The following is a 14,264-nucleotide window of genomic DNA, read 5'->3' on the forward strand; positions in this document are numbered from 1 at the left end:
GCCTCCGGCTAGCTTTACCCAAAATAATTACACGGAAACTGTATTCTTTTAATCACTGCTTGGCCCATTTCTTCTAGGCTAATTCTCACATATTAATTTATCCCATTTCTAATCATCTGTGTGTAGCACCCCTAGGTGCGCTTACCAGGGAGATTCTAGCCTACGTCCATCCTGGGTCGGAGCTTCATCGCATGGGCCTCAGAGAGCAGAGCTCTCGCCTCTGCCCGCAAGAGTGGAGCATTGTGTCTCTCTGAGGCGTCTGCCCCTGAGAGGAGAGCTGTTGAGTCTCTGAGCTCACTTCCTCTTCTTCCCAGCGTTCTGCTCCTCCCACCTACGTTCTAACCTATCAGGTCAAGCAGCTTCTTTATTTAATCAACCAATGACCTTCCTCCATCACTTGTTCAGCTCTTCTAAAATGCCAGAGCCCTTTAAAATTTTAGTCTTTGTTTGGTCACTATGGAGACATAACAGAGCCTTCTCTTGGAGAAGCCCTTTCAGTGCCTCCATTATTCTTAGGCTTGAGATTAATACTTTCTCATAAGCTTGGCTCTTTGTGTGTGTGTTCTAGAAACAAGGCACGTGATGGCATCATTCTTTCAAAGAGGCCAGCGCTTCCTAGGAAGGGGCATTTGCCTGTGTTTGCTGTAAGGAGGCTCCACACTACACTCGGGGTGTCACGTCTGGCGCTCACTCGCCTCGTCACACCTGGGTGCTTCTGCTTCACTGCATCTGCTCTGCCTCCCTTCCATCCAGCTGTGTGCTTTTGCTTCTCTGGATCGCTGTGATGTGCACCTCTGTTTCCCTGTCCTCCCTGCTCATTCGCTTTTCATCATCTGCTCTCTGTGAGTGTTACTGTCATTGTCAACAGCTTGGGATTTCCTTTTTAGACCTCACCAGTGACTTCTGGGGCAAACTCAGCAGTCTACCTGAGTTCTTACTCTCTGAGCACCATCCTGAGGCCCTTGCCTCTCCTCGGCTCTCTTCTCTCCTTGCCAGCCTTTTTTTAATTTGTATTTTCCCGCTTACCCTCCAAATATGGACATTTTTCTTAAACTTCCCTATTGTATTGTGACTCTCAAACGAATTTCATCCTCCCTCACTCCTGATTTGGTTTTAAGATTCTCATGGCCTCTCAAAAACTCACTCTAACTCTCAGTCACTATACATCTGCGATAGGCAACTGTTTGCCAGACAGAAGCGGTCTGCAAGCTACAGCCTAGTGGTTAAACTCAGCCCACCACTATATATAAAGTTTTATTGGAACACCATAATGTCCATGTGTTTATGTGTTATCTGTCACTGGTTCTGTGACGTAACAGCAGAGTTGTGTGATTCACAAAAAGCAAAATATTGACCCCCCAACTCTTTATAGAAAGTTTATTATTCTAACACAAGGGATTTGATTTCATTAGTTCCCCACAAGAAACCATAAATGATCCCCAGTGTCTTTGTTAGTAATTGTGGTGGTTTCAATAGGAAGGGCCCCTCTTAGACTCATGTGCTTGAATGCTTGCCCCATAGGGAGCGGCACTATTAGGAGATGCGGCCTTGTTGGAGGAAGTGTGTCACAGTGGAGGCAGACTTTGAGGTCTTATATGCTCAAGCTACACCCAGTATGGTACACGGTTCACTTCCTGTTTGCCTGAAGATCCAGAGGTAGAACTCTCAGCTCCTTCTCTAGCACCCTATCTGCCTGCATGCCACCATGTTTCCTGCCATGATGACAATGAACGAAACTTCTGAAACTATAAGCCAGCCCCAAATAAATACTTTCCTTTATAATAGTTGCCATGGTCATGGTATCTCTTCACAGCAATAAAACCTTAAGACAGTAATTAACTTGTTAATTATTTAAAGGTTTTTCTCTTTGCACATTAGGTTCATCCATGCTGTGACAACATTTTTAAGTCTGAATAATAATATATTGTTTGTGAATTTTACACACACACACACACACACACACACACGCATGCACCTTGAACAATATGGAGTCTTGTATACTCTGATCTGTGTGCCTTCAGGCTGTGTACACTGTCTTCCTCCCTTAATTTGTAACTTCTCTGGGAGGGATCTTTTATGTGGGAGACCTCTGATTCATGATTCAAAACTCAGTACCACCACCGCCTTCCATGTAGAGTTTTAGAAGTCCATAGAAGTAATTAAACTGATCTTTCTCTTTTTTTTCCCCTTAAGCATAATGTTCTTGCTTTAATTACAATGTGTGTTTGATTTTGAAGTAATTACTTTTAGCATGTTTTCAATCTCCCAAGAAAAGAAAGGTTTAAAGACCCGTCTTCACATTAGAATTGCATGGAAAAAATTTTAAAGATACCGTTTGTCTAGGCCTAGTATAGGCACAGAACCCCTGTGTGAAACCCTTCAGATGCCTTGTTTGTTTCTGAGACAGGGGCTGTCCCACAGTCCAGGCTTTCTCTGAATTCTGGATCCTCCTGCTTCAGTCTCCTGAGGCTGGAAGTACAAGTGTGTGACACCGTGTCTGGCCTTCTCAGAAGGTATTGTACAAGCTTCCTCAGAGACTGAAACCTACAGAAAAGCCCCTTAAGGGGGGGAGGTAAACAACTCAAAATAGCTTCAGGAAGTCCCTGAAACCAACCAGATTCACTAGGCCTCTCACTGGCAGAGTAGACAATAAAAGCTGAGAGTCCCTCTCAGAAGAGCAAAGCTAAGCTGCGAAGAAGATTCTGAGACCAGACCAGTTGCCTAGGAGAAGCAGAAACCAGCTGAGCTGCCTGGAAGAGGTTTAGATCAGAGACACTTAGAAAGGACGCACTCCAGCCTGATGAGCAGTCTGTAGGCTGCAAAGTATTCTCCAGATTTCCCAGTTTTCATGAGCTGTCACCCATGCCCGTGTGGGCCTTGGAGACACAACTGTCTAGAGTCATTTCTGCTCCTGTTAGTAACTCCAGTAAAACTCATTGGTTCACCAAGTTGGACTTTGGTGGTACCGGTACTTTGGTATTTCACGGGATCCGTATCTGTGGTGGGTAGGCCTGTGTGTTCTCCATCTCCCCAGGGAAAGTTCTGTCACACAACAGATGGTTGGATTGCACAGCTAGACACAAAGCTGTCTTGAACGTGGCAGTGAACTGCAGAGGAGGAAAGGCCATGTCCTGCTCACATTTGGCAGCTTCTCTTGCCTCTCTGTCCCTCATCCTTGGCAAGATTTCCAGCTTGCAGCAGCAGTTCAAACAAACCATGGTCATTAGCTATTACTGGCCCCCTTTGGTTGGATCAGGATTGGGAATAGTGCACTTCCCTCCCTCAGATCACAGCTTAGAGTACGGGAAGCTTGAAGAGCAAGTTCCCATTGGTGTGGGACCAAATATGGTGTCCATCATCTACCATGAACCAGCTTGCATTCATCTTCTTCTTTCTTAATACATGTTGTTGTTATCGTTATTATTCCTTCAAATGCCAAATGAATTGCAATTGCCTGCTTTGAGTCTAGAGCTAACGACCATGCCTTTTTTCTTTTCCTGCCTCTCCTATCCAACAAGCATACTATGTCCTTGCCATTTAACCAGGGACAGTGGAGAATAAACTGGGCTTTCTTATGAGGACTTCCCTCTAGTCTCCATGTTCACTGGTTGGGTAGAATGTCTCTGATTTTCATCTGCTGTTTAGTGCCCAGGTGAACTTGGGTAAGCGAGTGTTGCCCACATCAGCAGGCAGCTTCTGCCTCTACCTGAAGACACATTTAAATGCCAGGCTTTCCAAATGTGAATTAGAAACATGCAGTAGATGGCATCTGATATTTACCGTTCTTTCTTGCTGAGGTGAGCTGACTTTTGTTGTAAATATTCTCCAGTGCAAATTCAAAATGTTTTTCCTTGCTTCCTTCATATGTCTTTGGTTTATTTTCCTTGGTTTTATTTGATTTTTCTATAAGCCCAGAGATGTATTTGAGCACACAGTGGCTCCTCCCAGTGGCTACTGTCAATAGCAGTTGAAAACCAGGGATGGAGAGGCAGCTCAGTGGGAGGGGATTTAGGGAGCTTGTATGAGGCTCTGAGTTCAATCCCCAGCACTGCAATAAATGCATGGAAATAATGATGAATAAATGAATAATAAGAAGGAAAGGAGAAGCAAAGTGAGAGGTTAGAGTTCGGTAAAGCTTATTAATGATGAGTTCTTTAAAGTTTCTGTCTGCAAAAATAATGCATGTGTGTGCCCGCATGGGTGTGTGCACTTGTGTGTGTTTGTGCATGCGTGTGTATGTATGTATATCTGGGATTTTAAAAGTTAAATTATTTTTCCAGAGCTGTTTCAGGTGGATCCTTTTCCATCCTTGAGCTGAGGGAGGCTAGATATCATCATTACATGGCCTCTCCTCCTCCTGTCAGCTCTTACCATCCCTTCATTTTTCCCTTCTCTGTCTGCCTCTCACCAAAAAAACAAAAACACACAAACAAAAACATTAGACATTGCTGCTTGCTGAGCGATCGTGCGTCACCCAGTTAAGAAACTGATTTATTCCATCTAGTCCCTAAGAAACCTTGTGAGATAGGAACTATTATTAGCCCCATTATACTGAGGAGAAAACTGGAGCACAAAGAAATTAAGTAACTTACCCAGGACCACAGGCCCAGGAATGAGAGAGACAGATCTAGGCTACTTGTTTCAAGGCCTGCACACTTAACTCATTGTTGCCTGGTGCAATGTTCAGAATGGTAAATGATGGAGAGGGAGAATATTGCATTTAAGTCAAAAATACATTTTTTTAAAGTTTTCCTTTTTCCTCCTTCTCAGTGCCCATTGCCTTGGTAATGGGATCACTTCTAAGACAAGACCTTGCCACCTAGCTAGGCTGGCCTTGAACATGTGATGCTGTTATCTCCACCTAGCCAGTGTTGAGATTACAGATCACAGTATGTAGCACCATGCTTGGTACTTGTCAGCATTTTCAATGAAGAGTCTAATAAAGGAAGTGCTGAACTTGATTGACATTTTTCTGTTAATTCTACTTCAAGCACAGAATTTGAACAGAGAAGTGGTAAGAAATTGAAAATTGTAGATAAGGAGGAAACCTGTTCCCCTTTAAGCTTTGAGTTGGGGTAAACTGAGGCAGCTGGGGAGGGACCTCTGAGTTCAGCCCTTTATGGACTATGATGGTGTTTGGCCAAGGGAAGGCCGTATTAATTCAGACAACATATTGGAGGTCTGGAGACTCTGCCCACAGGGCAGCAGATACAGATGCTTCCATTTCAGTGGACAGATGTGAAGATGTTGAAGGAACCAGCAAGGGGAGAGGTTCTCTCTAAGGCCAAAGCACGAGGCTAAGCCATCTTTGCAGGGTCAACCAACCATACATCCAGCCCCACCCAAGCATTGGGCCCAGGGAGACTCTGAGAGACTGGCCTAAGACCTTTCAACCAGTTGCTAAAGACAGACTCAAACTAGGCTTGAGCACTTCGACTTCACTCCAAGGCTTTTTCCAGTACAGGCTGAAAAATCCAAACCAGAATCTTTGCTAAAGGGAAGTGGAGAGGGGGAGGCCATGAGCTATGGAATTGACCTCCACTAGCTTCTGATAGTCTTCAAAACTATCAGTAAGCGATCGGTGGCAGTCCCAATGACTTGTGTATGCCTGCTTTCTTTTAGCACAAAGCATGTCTTCATGAAGTGTTGCCGTATCTAACCAAATCACGGCTGATATTGGGTAATGGAAAAGTTGACACAAAGTATAATATACACAGTCCTTAAATGAAGTGTTTAACATGTCAGCTTACACTCATTTGAGAGTCTTGAGTGCAGAGTTTCAAACTGGAGCTCACCCTTGTCTTTCTTGCATCCTCCCAGCTGTCAGTAGCTTTGATTTTTCAGGTTCACAATTCTTTCATGTACAGTGAGAACGTTACCCCCAATCTGAACACGGAGTCTTCCGTTTGGTCTTGGTCTCTTTCAGTTATGTGGCTCATCTTTGTTTGGTGGCCCTGATTCCTTTCTGTCTTCTTTCCGAAGTCCTAGTAACTGTTTCCTTTCCTTTCACGCTCACGTTTCCTGTGTGTGTGATTGATTTGTAGGCAGATGTATAATTAACACCAAGCAGAACTGGAACAAACAGGTCAAGCGCATGTGCAGCCCGCCTTTGGGGGTCACAAACCGCCAGCAGTGGAAGCAGAAGAAAGACAGATGAGTCACAACAGAAGGCTTCCAGTGATGGGGCTTAGTGTGCTTGTCGGGGGTGGGCTGAGGCTGTTTAATCCAGTGAGTTGGATAAGTAAATCATGGCTCAAGGGTATCAAATGAAAGGTTATTCGTTTATTACTGTTTAAAGACAGTATGCAGGTCGTACTCAAGACCTTCACAGTAGGCATAGGGATTGCTGCAGTGGGGCAGCTGGACTTAGTTATTACCAGAAGGAAAAATAAGAATTTACAACCAAAGGAAAAAGTTCCAAGGATCCTAGGAGATGGGTGGAAAATTACTAACAGAACGCATCGCAGGACAAGAGGACGTCTCACCTCGCTAGTCTAGCTGCACTCTTGCTGAAGGCAAATGAGGGTACCTAGACATCTGCTGAGGGATGCTAGAGGGTAAGAAACCTGATTAGATATCCAGGGATGTCACGTGTGGGTACGTGGGGTGGGGGGGGGGTCCTGGCTAAGCAAGAGTCTTGCTAAAATTGAGCAACTCAGAGAGGAACTCAGGCAGCCAGAAGTGAGGGCCTGAGATGAGGGAAGTCCTCATCTGGATAGGTTAGTCTAGGAGAGCATCTCCGTCAGTGGGCTGCTACTGTAGGGATGCCCTGGGTTAGTCTAGGAGAGCATCTCCATCAGTGAGCTGCTACTGTAGGGATGCCCTGGGTTTGCAGGAGAAAACTCCACCTTTGTGCAAATAATGTATCAGCTACTTACGAAAGGAGTAATATCTAGAAATATTGAGCACAATTGGGCAATAATGGTATTTTCTTTATTCTATGAATACAACAGCCTACATTACAGTAGTCTTTCCAAACGTTCCCAGACATGTTGTTTTTATTCAAAATGATTCATTGCACTTTGACTTAGAAGTTTTAATATAAGAAACACTTCCCTCCCTGTGTAACAGGTTAATAGGATCATTATTGCCTCATGGAGATTTTTTCCCCCAGTAAATTTAGCATGTCACCATAGAAAAATTTTCCTTGGAAATCAATTTCTAAATTCATGGTGCAGAGAATTCTAAAGTCACCCGTTAGTTAGAGATAGCCAAAATGTTTAAAATCATTTTTAAAAGCCAATTGATAGTTACTATGAAGGGGAAAAAAAGCTGTAGCCTGTTTCCTAAATTGTTCTGTTTTGTTTAAATGTGGTTTAAAATGACGTCAGGAAAAAAGATGTGACCCCTTCAGGGAATGTCAGGAGGAATCAAAAGTAGCTTAGCAGAGACGAAAATGGAAATGTGATATTTATCGGGGGAAACAAGGCTATGATTAAATCAAATTGAACCAGCCTGCACCTTAGAAAATGCCTGGATGAGAACGTCACACTCAAGGCCTTGGGGTTCTTCTCTGAAGACTAGGACAACAGTCTGGCAATAAAATAAAAAAATAAAATAAAATAAAATAAAAAGGCCTTTACCAGAGCTGTGGAAAGGGGATCATGAGCTTGTGTCTCAGGCCAGGTTCAGCATCCTGATGGCTTCACTGGATTAAATAAACTGATGAAAGAACGCAAGTCACAGTCCAGGGCGTTTTTCTATTGTTCTCCCAGACCTGGATGGGACCCTCACCTGCAGTCCTGAGGAAGACAGGTCAGGGGAAGGAGCCCTTTCTTTTGGGGGGAAAGGAGGATTTTAAGCCCAGGTTCCTCTCTGCAGCCCTGTCTGTCCTGAGAAGACTTGCTCCCAGAGTTCTGGAATTAAAGGAGTGAGAAGCCATGCACAGCATAGGAGCCCTTTCTACGCCTTCTGCTTGCCCCTTTGTGATCCCCAGCTCCTTCAGGGAGCTCTGATTGCTCCGTGTCTTCCGAGGTAGAATATCCTGCCACCTATATCCCCCCACCAAGACATGTTAGACCCTAAGTAAGAAATGTATTTCCGAGGATGTTTAGGTGGAAGGCCTGCCAAGCCAAGAGGCCTTCCAGACCCACCTGAGTATACATGAGAGCATTAAGGGATCAGGCTCAAGTGAGCAAGTAGGACCCAGGAAGCACAAGAGCCTGTGTTCCTATCAAAGTTCTTGGCCTGAAGGTCTTTGAAAAACAAAGGTCTAAAAGGAGCGACTTCAGATTCTGCCTTCTCACAACCTCTGGTCTCCCTGCTGAAAAGAGGGCCTTTGGCTGAGGCTCTGCCTGACCCTGGCCAGCAGAGCATGCTGAAGAAAGGAGAGGGAGGACGCAGGGGGCACACCCAGAGTGTACAGCTACTGCAGGTTCTCATGGACTCCCTGAACAATACCCTGAAAACAAAGTAGCAATTTGGACACAAGTGGAAAGTACAGTATGTCTCCTTCCACTCTGAGTGGTTACAATTTTATTCACACCAAGCCCTTGTAAACATTCAAATGTTTGGCTTTAACTAGACTTCATGATCAACAAGTGAAAATTCTAATCTCTACATTCTTCTCTCAAATTAGCTGTTTGGTAGGCTGAAGCCTTTCCATAGCTTGCCTGGTGGAATAGTCTAGTTACCAATGCCAATATTAAACAAACAAACTTAAGCCACGAAAGATGCTACCCTCAGAAGGTAAGCACTTTTAACCAGAGTGAAAGAGGAAGGGATTCACAGCTTGACATTGCACGCCTTTGTGACAAACCCTCCACTTGTGGAGGACTTTAATACCATCTTAAGTTTTTCCTCTCACACGTTTCATTCTTAAAGGAACCCCCCCAGGGTTTGCGTGAGAATTAACAGCCTCTCCCCATTAACTCTTCTATTGGAGAACACACCTCCTGCTTTGGGCCAGGCCAACACTCCTTAAACATGCTCCTTAAAATATCCTGATCGAGTATCCCGATGAACATATAGTGGACCCTAGTGCCCCCCTAAGATGGCTACCTGCTTCAGCATTATTCTGGTCTGGCCATTTATCCCCAGGAAACCATGAAAAGTCTAGCCTGGATGTTGCCCTCTGACTTACTTTTTGATAAGCCACTCTGTCTAGATTACAAACGATTCCCTCTCAAGAGGCTGGATATCCAAATGACTTCATGAGCAGGCAGTTGGAGGAAGTCGGGAGTCATGGGTGATTAGAGTCTAGGGGACAAGGAGGACCCGATTAGCCACACTTGCCTCTGCACTCGGATTCACATCTCTTAAATGGAACAAATTGAGGTCAACCAGAAGCTCAAGAGCTAGATCGTCTACTTTATAGCATCCAGTTCTTGATTTGAGCATAATAAGTAGTTCCAAGGTGAGCTTGACAGAAATAACAGTGGCGGTATCCCAACTGGTAACAGGTATCCTGGGAATCAGAGTAGTTTTCACAGCACTGGGCATTGTCCTGTAGCACCAGGTTTTAACCCTTAAGGTCCCAGATCAAGGAGAAGTCCAAAGAGTCCCAATGGAGGATCCAGAGCTACAAGGCCTGGTGTTTTCAACACACCATGAATCCTGAGAACCCTGCCGGTTTTAGCCTGACAAAAATAAACTTACTACCCTAATGCGCCATTTTTTCTGTTTGTTTGATCATACTACAAAATCTCTCGGTCCCCTCATCTATGACACAGGTTAATAATACCCACTCTTCAAGATTGTAGTGAAGTTCAAATGAGCCAAAGTGTGGCATGTTCTTCAAAAACCCAAAAGATGCAGAGTCAGCATGAGTAACAGCAGGGGTTATTAACTCATTGAAAAAGTAAATGGAGTCTAGGTGCAGTGGCACCCGCTTACAACCCTAATACTTAGAAGGATAAGGCAGGAGGATCATGAGTTCAAGACCTGCCTGGGCAACATAGTGAGACCTTTTTAAAAGGAAGGAAAATGAAGGAAGAGAAGGAAGGTGGAAGGGAATGAAGGAAAATGATTTAAGTGATTGTTGATTGAATGCAGATAGCACACTTTGCTGTGCCCTCCCTTCCTGCAGCAGAGCAAAGGAGAGAGCCACAGAGAGATGGGATTAGTTTGGCTGTCATGGCAGCTTTCTCTTGGGGGTAGAAGGAAAATGAAGGACCTAAGGGGGTGAGGGGCTTTGTTTGTGGACCCCTAACTCTAAGCAAGACTTTCACATGATTTTTTTAAATCCCAGAAGCTACAGGTCACTCACTCCTGACAGTTAGACACTCAATTTCTTACGTGTAGATTTTTTAAAAGACGCAGACACCACCACTAAGCAGCTTAGCCTCCCTATATTGAGAGGTGTGACTGGCAAGCACGTGCCGCTGAAGCTGTCAGTGTGGGCTAGGCTACCTACGCATTTCCTCCATGAGTCTGTCTACTTTGCGAGGATGTGTTCTTTAAACCACCTTCTGGGCACACTCTGGATCTCACAATGTGAGTAATCCCTGTTGAGAGGCAGGGGGCGTGTAGCCAGTCCTGTGGGAAAGAAGAAATGATGTCTGCCACACACAAGGCTCAGTCCACTTCTTTGCAGTATCCCAGCCTGATTGGAAGCTGATTTTGGTAAGGAAAGGGTCTGGTTTACAGTTGTTCTGACCCTTTCCATTCACCATGGTTGCGTGAACAGTCTGTATGATGGTTGGAAGGCCTTGTCAGTTGTTTTCCTACCGAGCCTCATACTGACTCATTATGTGGTCACTAATAGTTAAGGGGATGTGACTATTTAAAGAGACTATTTCTTAAACTAATCTCCATCAGTAAATTATTAACTCCACTTTTTTTTTTTTGCTTTCTTACATCAATGTCAGACTATCTGGAATGTATATTTAAAAATAGTACTTGACCAAGAGATTCATGCCTATAAATCCTAGCACCAAGGAGGCTAAGAAAGAAGGGCTAAGACCGAGGCAAACCTGGACTACATAGTCAGTTTTATATACAGCCATGAATGTACATTAGGATCTTGGGGAGAGAGGGTGGAGAAAGAGATGGAGGGAGGGAGAGAGAGAGAGAGAGAGAGAGAGAGAGAGAGAGAGATATTTAACACAGATACAGTGTTATGGAATGCATGCCTGCCAGAAGAGGGCACCAGCTCTCATTACAGATGGTTGTGAGCCATCACGTGGTGGCTGGGAATTGAACTTAGGTCCTCTGGAAGAGCAGGCAGTGCTCTTAATCCCTGAGCCATCTCTCCAGCCCCGAGAAGCCTTTCTGAAATGGTGAAATGTCCAAGAGAAAAGTCACAAGTCGAGAGAGAGAGAGAGAGAGAGAGAGAGAGAGAGAGAGAGAGAGAGAGAGAGTGCTGAACTAACATTTGCCACACCTAGGTTCCTCACCAAGGTTTACGTAATGTTTACTGGAGGTAATGTTTACTGGAGGTAATGTTTACTGGAGGTAATGTTTACTGGAGGTAATGTTTACTGGAGGTAATGTTTACTGGAGGTTTGTTTTTCTTAGGGAAGAATGAATGAGATGATGCAGTGGTTAAGAGCACTGGCTGTGTGCACTTCCACAGGGCCTGGATTCAATTCCCAGCACCCACATGGCAGCTCACAACTATCTAGCACTCCTGTTTAGGGCATCTAACACTTCATACAGATATACATGCAGACAAGACACCAATGTACCTAAAATAAAAATAAATAAATATTTTTAAGAAAGGGCTGTGTTATGCCATGAAGTCCCCCAAAAGCCAACAAGGAGACGCAGTCCCATATGTATAAACAAAGAGCCTTTATTTTATACAAGTTTGCAAACTCCGTCTCTCCGTTGTTCTACATATTATAATCGGAGAGCCCCAAGCTCAGTTAGAGTTGGGTTTTTATAGTAGTAAAGGTGGGAGTGAGGGATTTCTAAGGTTCAGGACCCCCTGATTGGCTGACATTTGTCTAGGGGTGTCCTGGTGAGTGTATGCTGGCAGATGATCCTATCCACAATGGCTGGAACATTGGGAATTTCCTTTGGATGATCTGTTCTTGGGTGATACCTGGGTCATCTCAGTTATGGTCCTTCCTGTAACCAGGTGTTGCTTCAGGGTAAACAACTGAGACTCAGGCCTCCATTAAGCTTATCATGGCTGGGTCCTACACTGGCAGGTGATAATGATTGGAAGTGAGAGCTTCCTTTGGGTGGTTTGCTCCTAGTAGCTTATCATGGTTGGCTGAGTCCTACTGGCTGAGGAGATCTGGCTGAGGAGATGGGTCAGCAGTTAAAAGGACCCGGGTTCAATTCCCAGCACCCACATGACAGCTCACAACTGTCTGTAACTCCAGTCCAACATGCTCACACAAAAAAATAAAAATAAAGAAACCATAAAACAATCAAGTGCCTACTACTCACAGTGACAGCAAGGGGAACATCTAACTCATGTTTTCATTTGTTTTCCTTAGGGGTTGAAGCCAACATTAACGTTTATTGATGTCTCAACTGTTCCTTGTCTCAATGAACTCTTGGCTCCAAAGACCTTCTCTGATGAGAAGAGCGGGAGAGCTAGAATTCATTATGTCTCATGCTTGTAATCACCAAGTCCACTCTCCTCAACTCCACAGAAAGGGCTAGAGTCTAGACTAAAAACATGGAATCTTCTAGAAGAGTTAAGGTCTGGCCTTAGCACAGGCCATTGGTATAAGCAGAACTTTGAAACAGTCTGGAGATCCACTTTGACCTTTGAGGGCCCTTGACTTAGTTTCTCATCTTGTCCTCGTCATGGTGACACACAGGACTTTTGAACCAGAAGTGGAAATCTGGAGTCAGACTCCAAGATTGTTCTGTGAGATTTCTCATACCCACCCACTGCATACCCGTCCTCAAAAGGCTGGGGTGGAATGACCTGCTTATCTTCTACATGTGATGGCAAAGGAAATAACTTCCCATAGGTGCTTCTGAGGAGTCCGGGTGGTCAAAGATCTGACAGAGCTAACTTCCAAACTGTCAACCAACCACCATATCCCTAATGATGTGCTAATCACTGTATCCCTAACGATGTGCTAATCACTGTATCCCTAACAACGCACTTTTAGAGGTGTTTTCCCTGTACAAATGCTGGAGTGTGTTTTGTGCCCTGTTTGCTATTACACGTGCTACTTGTTTTCAACCACTGACCTGTTCTTTTGTTTTCTGTGTGTTGCAGGCAGCATAGTGTACCTCGGGATGATGGTGGGGGCGTTCTTCTGGGGAGGACTGGCAGACAAAGTGGGCAGGAAGCAGTCTCTCCTGATTTGCATGTCTGTCAACGGATTCTTTGCCTTCCTTTCTTCATTTGTCCAAGGCTATGGCTTCTTTCTCCTCTGTCGTTTGCTTTCTGGATTCGGGTAAGGTTTTTCTCCTTCCTAATTTATAGCCATGTGTTTGCTCCCAATTGTAGAGTTGCACTCTGTAAGATCTTAGCACCAAGAAAGAAACTTGTAACACATTTCTGCTATTTTTGTGTCAGCCTAAGAAGCCACAGTGTTGATTCTTGGGAATGTAATTATAGACATTTAAATCTGAGAAGGTACAGAGACACCCATGCTTCTGTGCCAGGTGGTGTTGTGACTTAGCTTGAAGGGACTGGTTTTGCCTAAGTTGGAATTCTGTTTGCACAGCAAAACATGTTCAGAATCACACATTTTTTTTAGAGATTTAAGTAAGAAAAAGCTGTGTCTATGACAACGATTCACATTATTTAGGGACTGCTCTTAAATACAGGACTAGGCTGTCTCAAATACTGTGGATTTTCCAGGCGGTGGTGGTGCACGCCTTTAATCTCAGCACTCAGGAGCTAGTTCCAGGACAGGCCCCTAAAGGCGTAAGTCACAAACAATGCCACAGCAGTTTGGAATTATGATTAATACGGTGGTATTTATTTAAAGGGAAAAAAAACTTACAGATCACCGTCAGCCCTCTGCGCAACCAGGAAGGGAGTCTAGTTGCCGGTGGAGCAGGAAGTGAAGAGAGAGAGAGGAGAGGGAAGTGGCCACTTTTTTTAAAGGGAGAGAGACCACGCCCCAATGGGCTGGTATCTCAGCGGTTATAGGCTGGAGGAGTGGAAGGACCTCCCGGAACACCTCCCCCTTTTGTTTAAGTAAGAGAGTTCTAAACCTACTATGAAATTATATACAATAAGTAGAAATATCGTATTCTAACTAGCTTAGGTCTTGTATAATAAATAACTTGGCCAAGTCATGAGAGAAAAGTAACTACATTTATATAGTCTTCAACCCCATCGAAGATCTGAGAAGGGAAATAATGTTACCTGGGTAATTAGGAAGTTCAGTAAAACAACT

General features: G+C 44.3%; 1 protein-coding gene across 2 annotated transcripts in view; it reads left to right on the forward strand.

The window, feature by feature from the left end:
- The window catches only part of Sv2c (synaptic vesicle glycoprotein 2C), a 188,261-nt gene that overhangs the window by 72,589 nt on the left and 101,408 nt on the right, over positions 1–14,264 (forward strand). For both annotated transcript variants that reach the window (XM_005356459.3, XM_026783699.1), the window contains exon 3: positions 13,130–13,310. In XM_005356459.3, coding sequence (XP_005356516.1) covers positions 13,130–13,310 — 181 coding nt within the window. The remainder of the gene's footprint in view (positions 1–13,129; positions 13,311–14,264) is intronic.

The sequence above is a fragment of the Microtus ochrogaster genome, chromosome 19, assembly GCF_000317375.1.
Source record: "Microtus ochrogaster isolate Prairie Vole_2 chromosome 19, MicOch1.0, whole genome shotgun sequence".
In the NCBI taxonomy this organism is placed as follows: Eukaryota; Metazoa; Chordata; class Mammalia; order Rodentia; family Cricetidae; genus Microtus; species Microtus ochrogaster.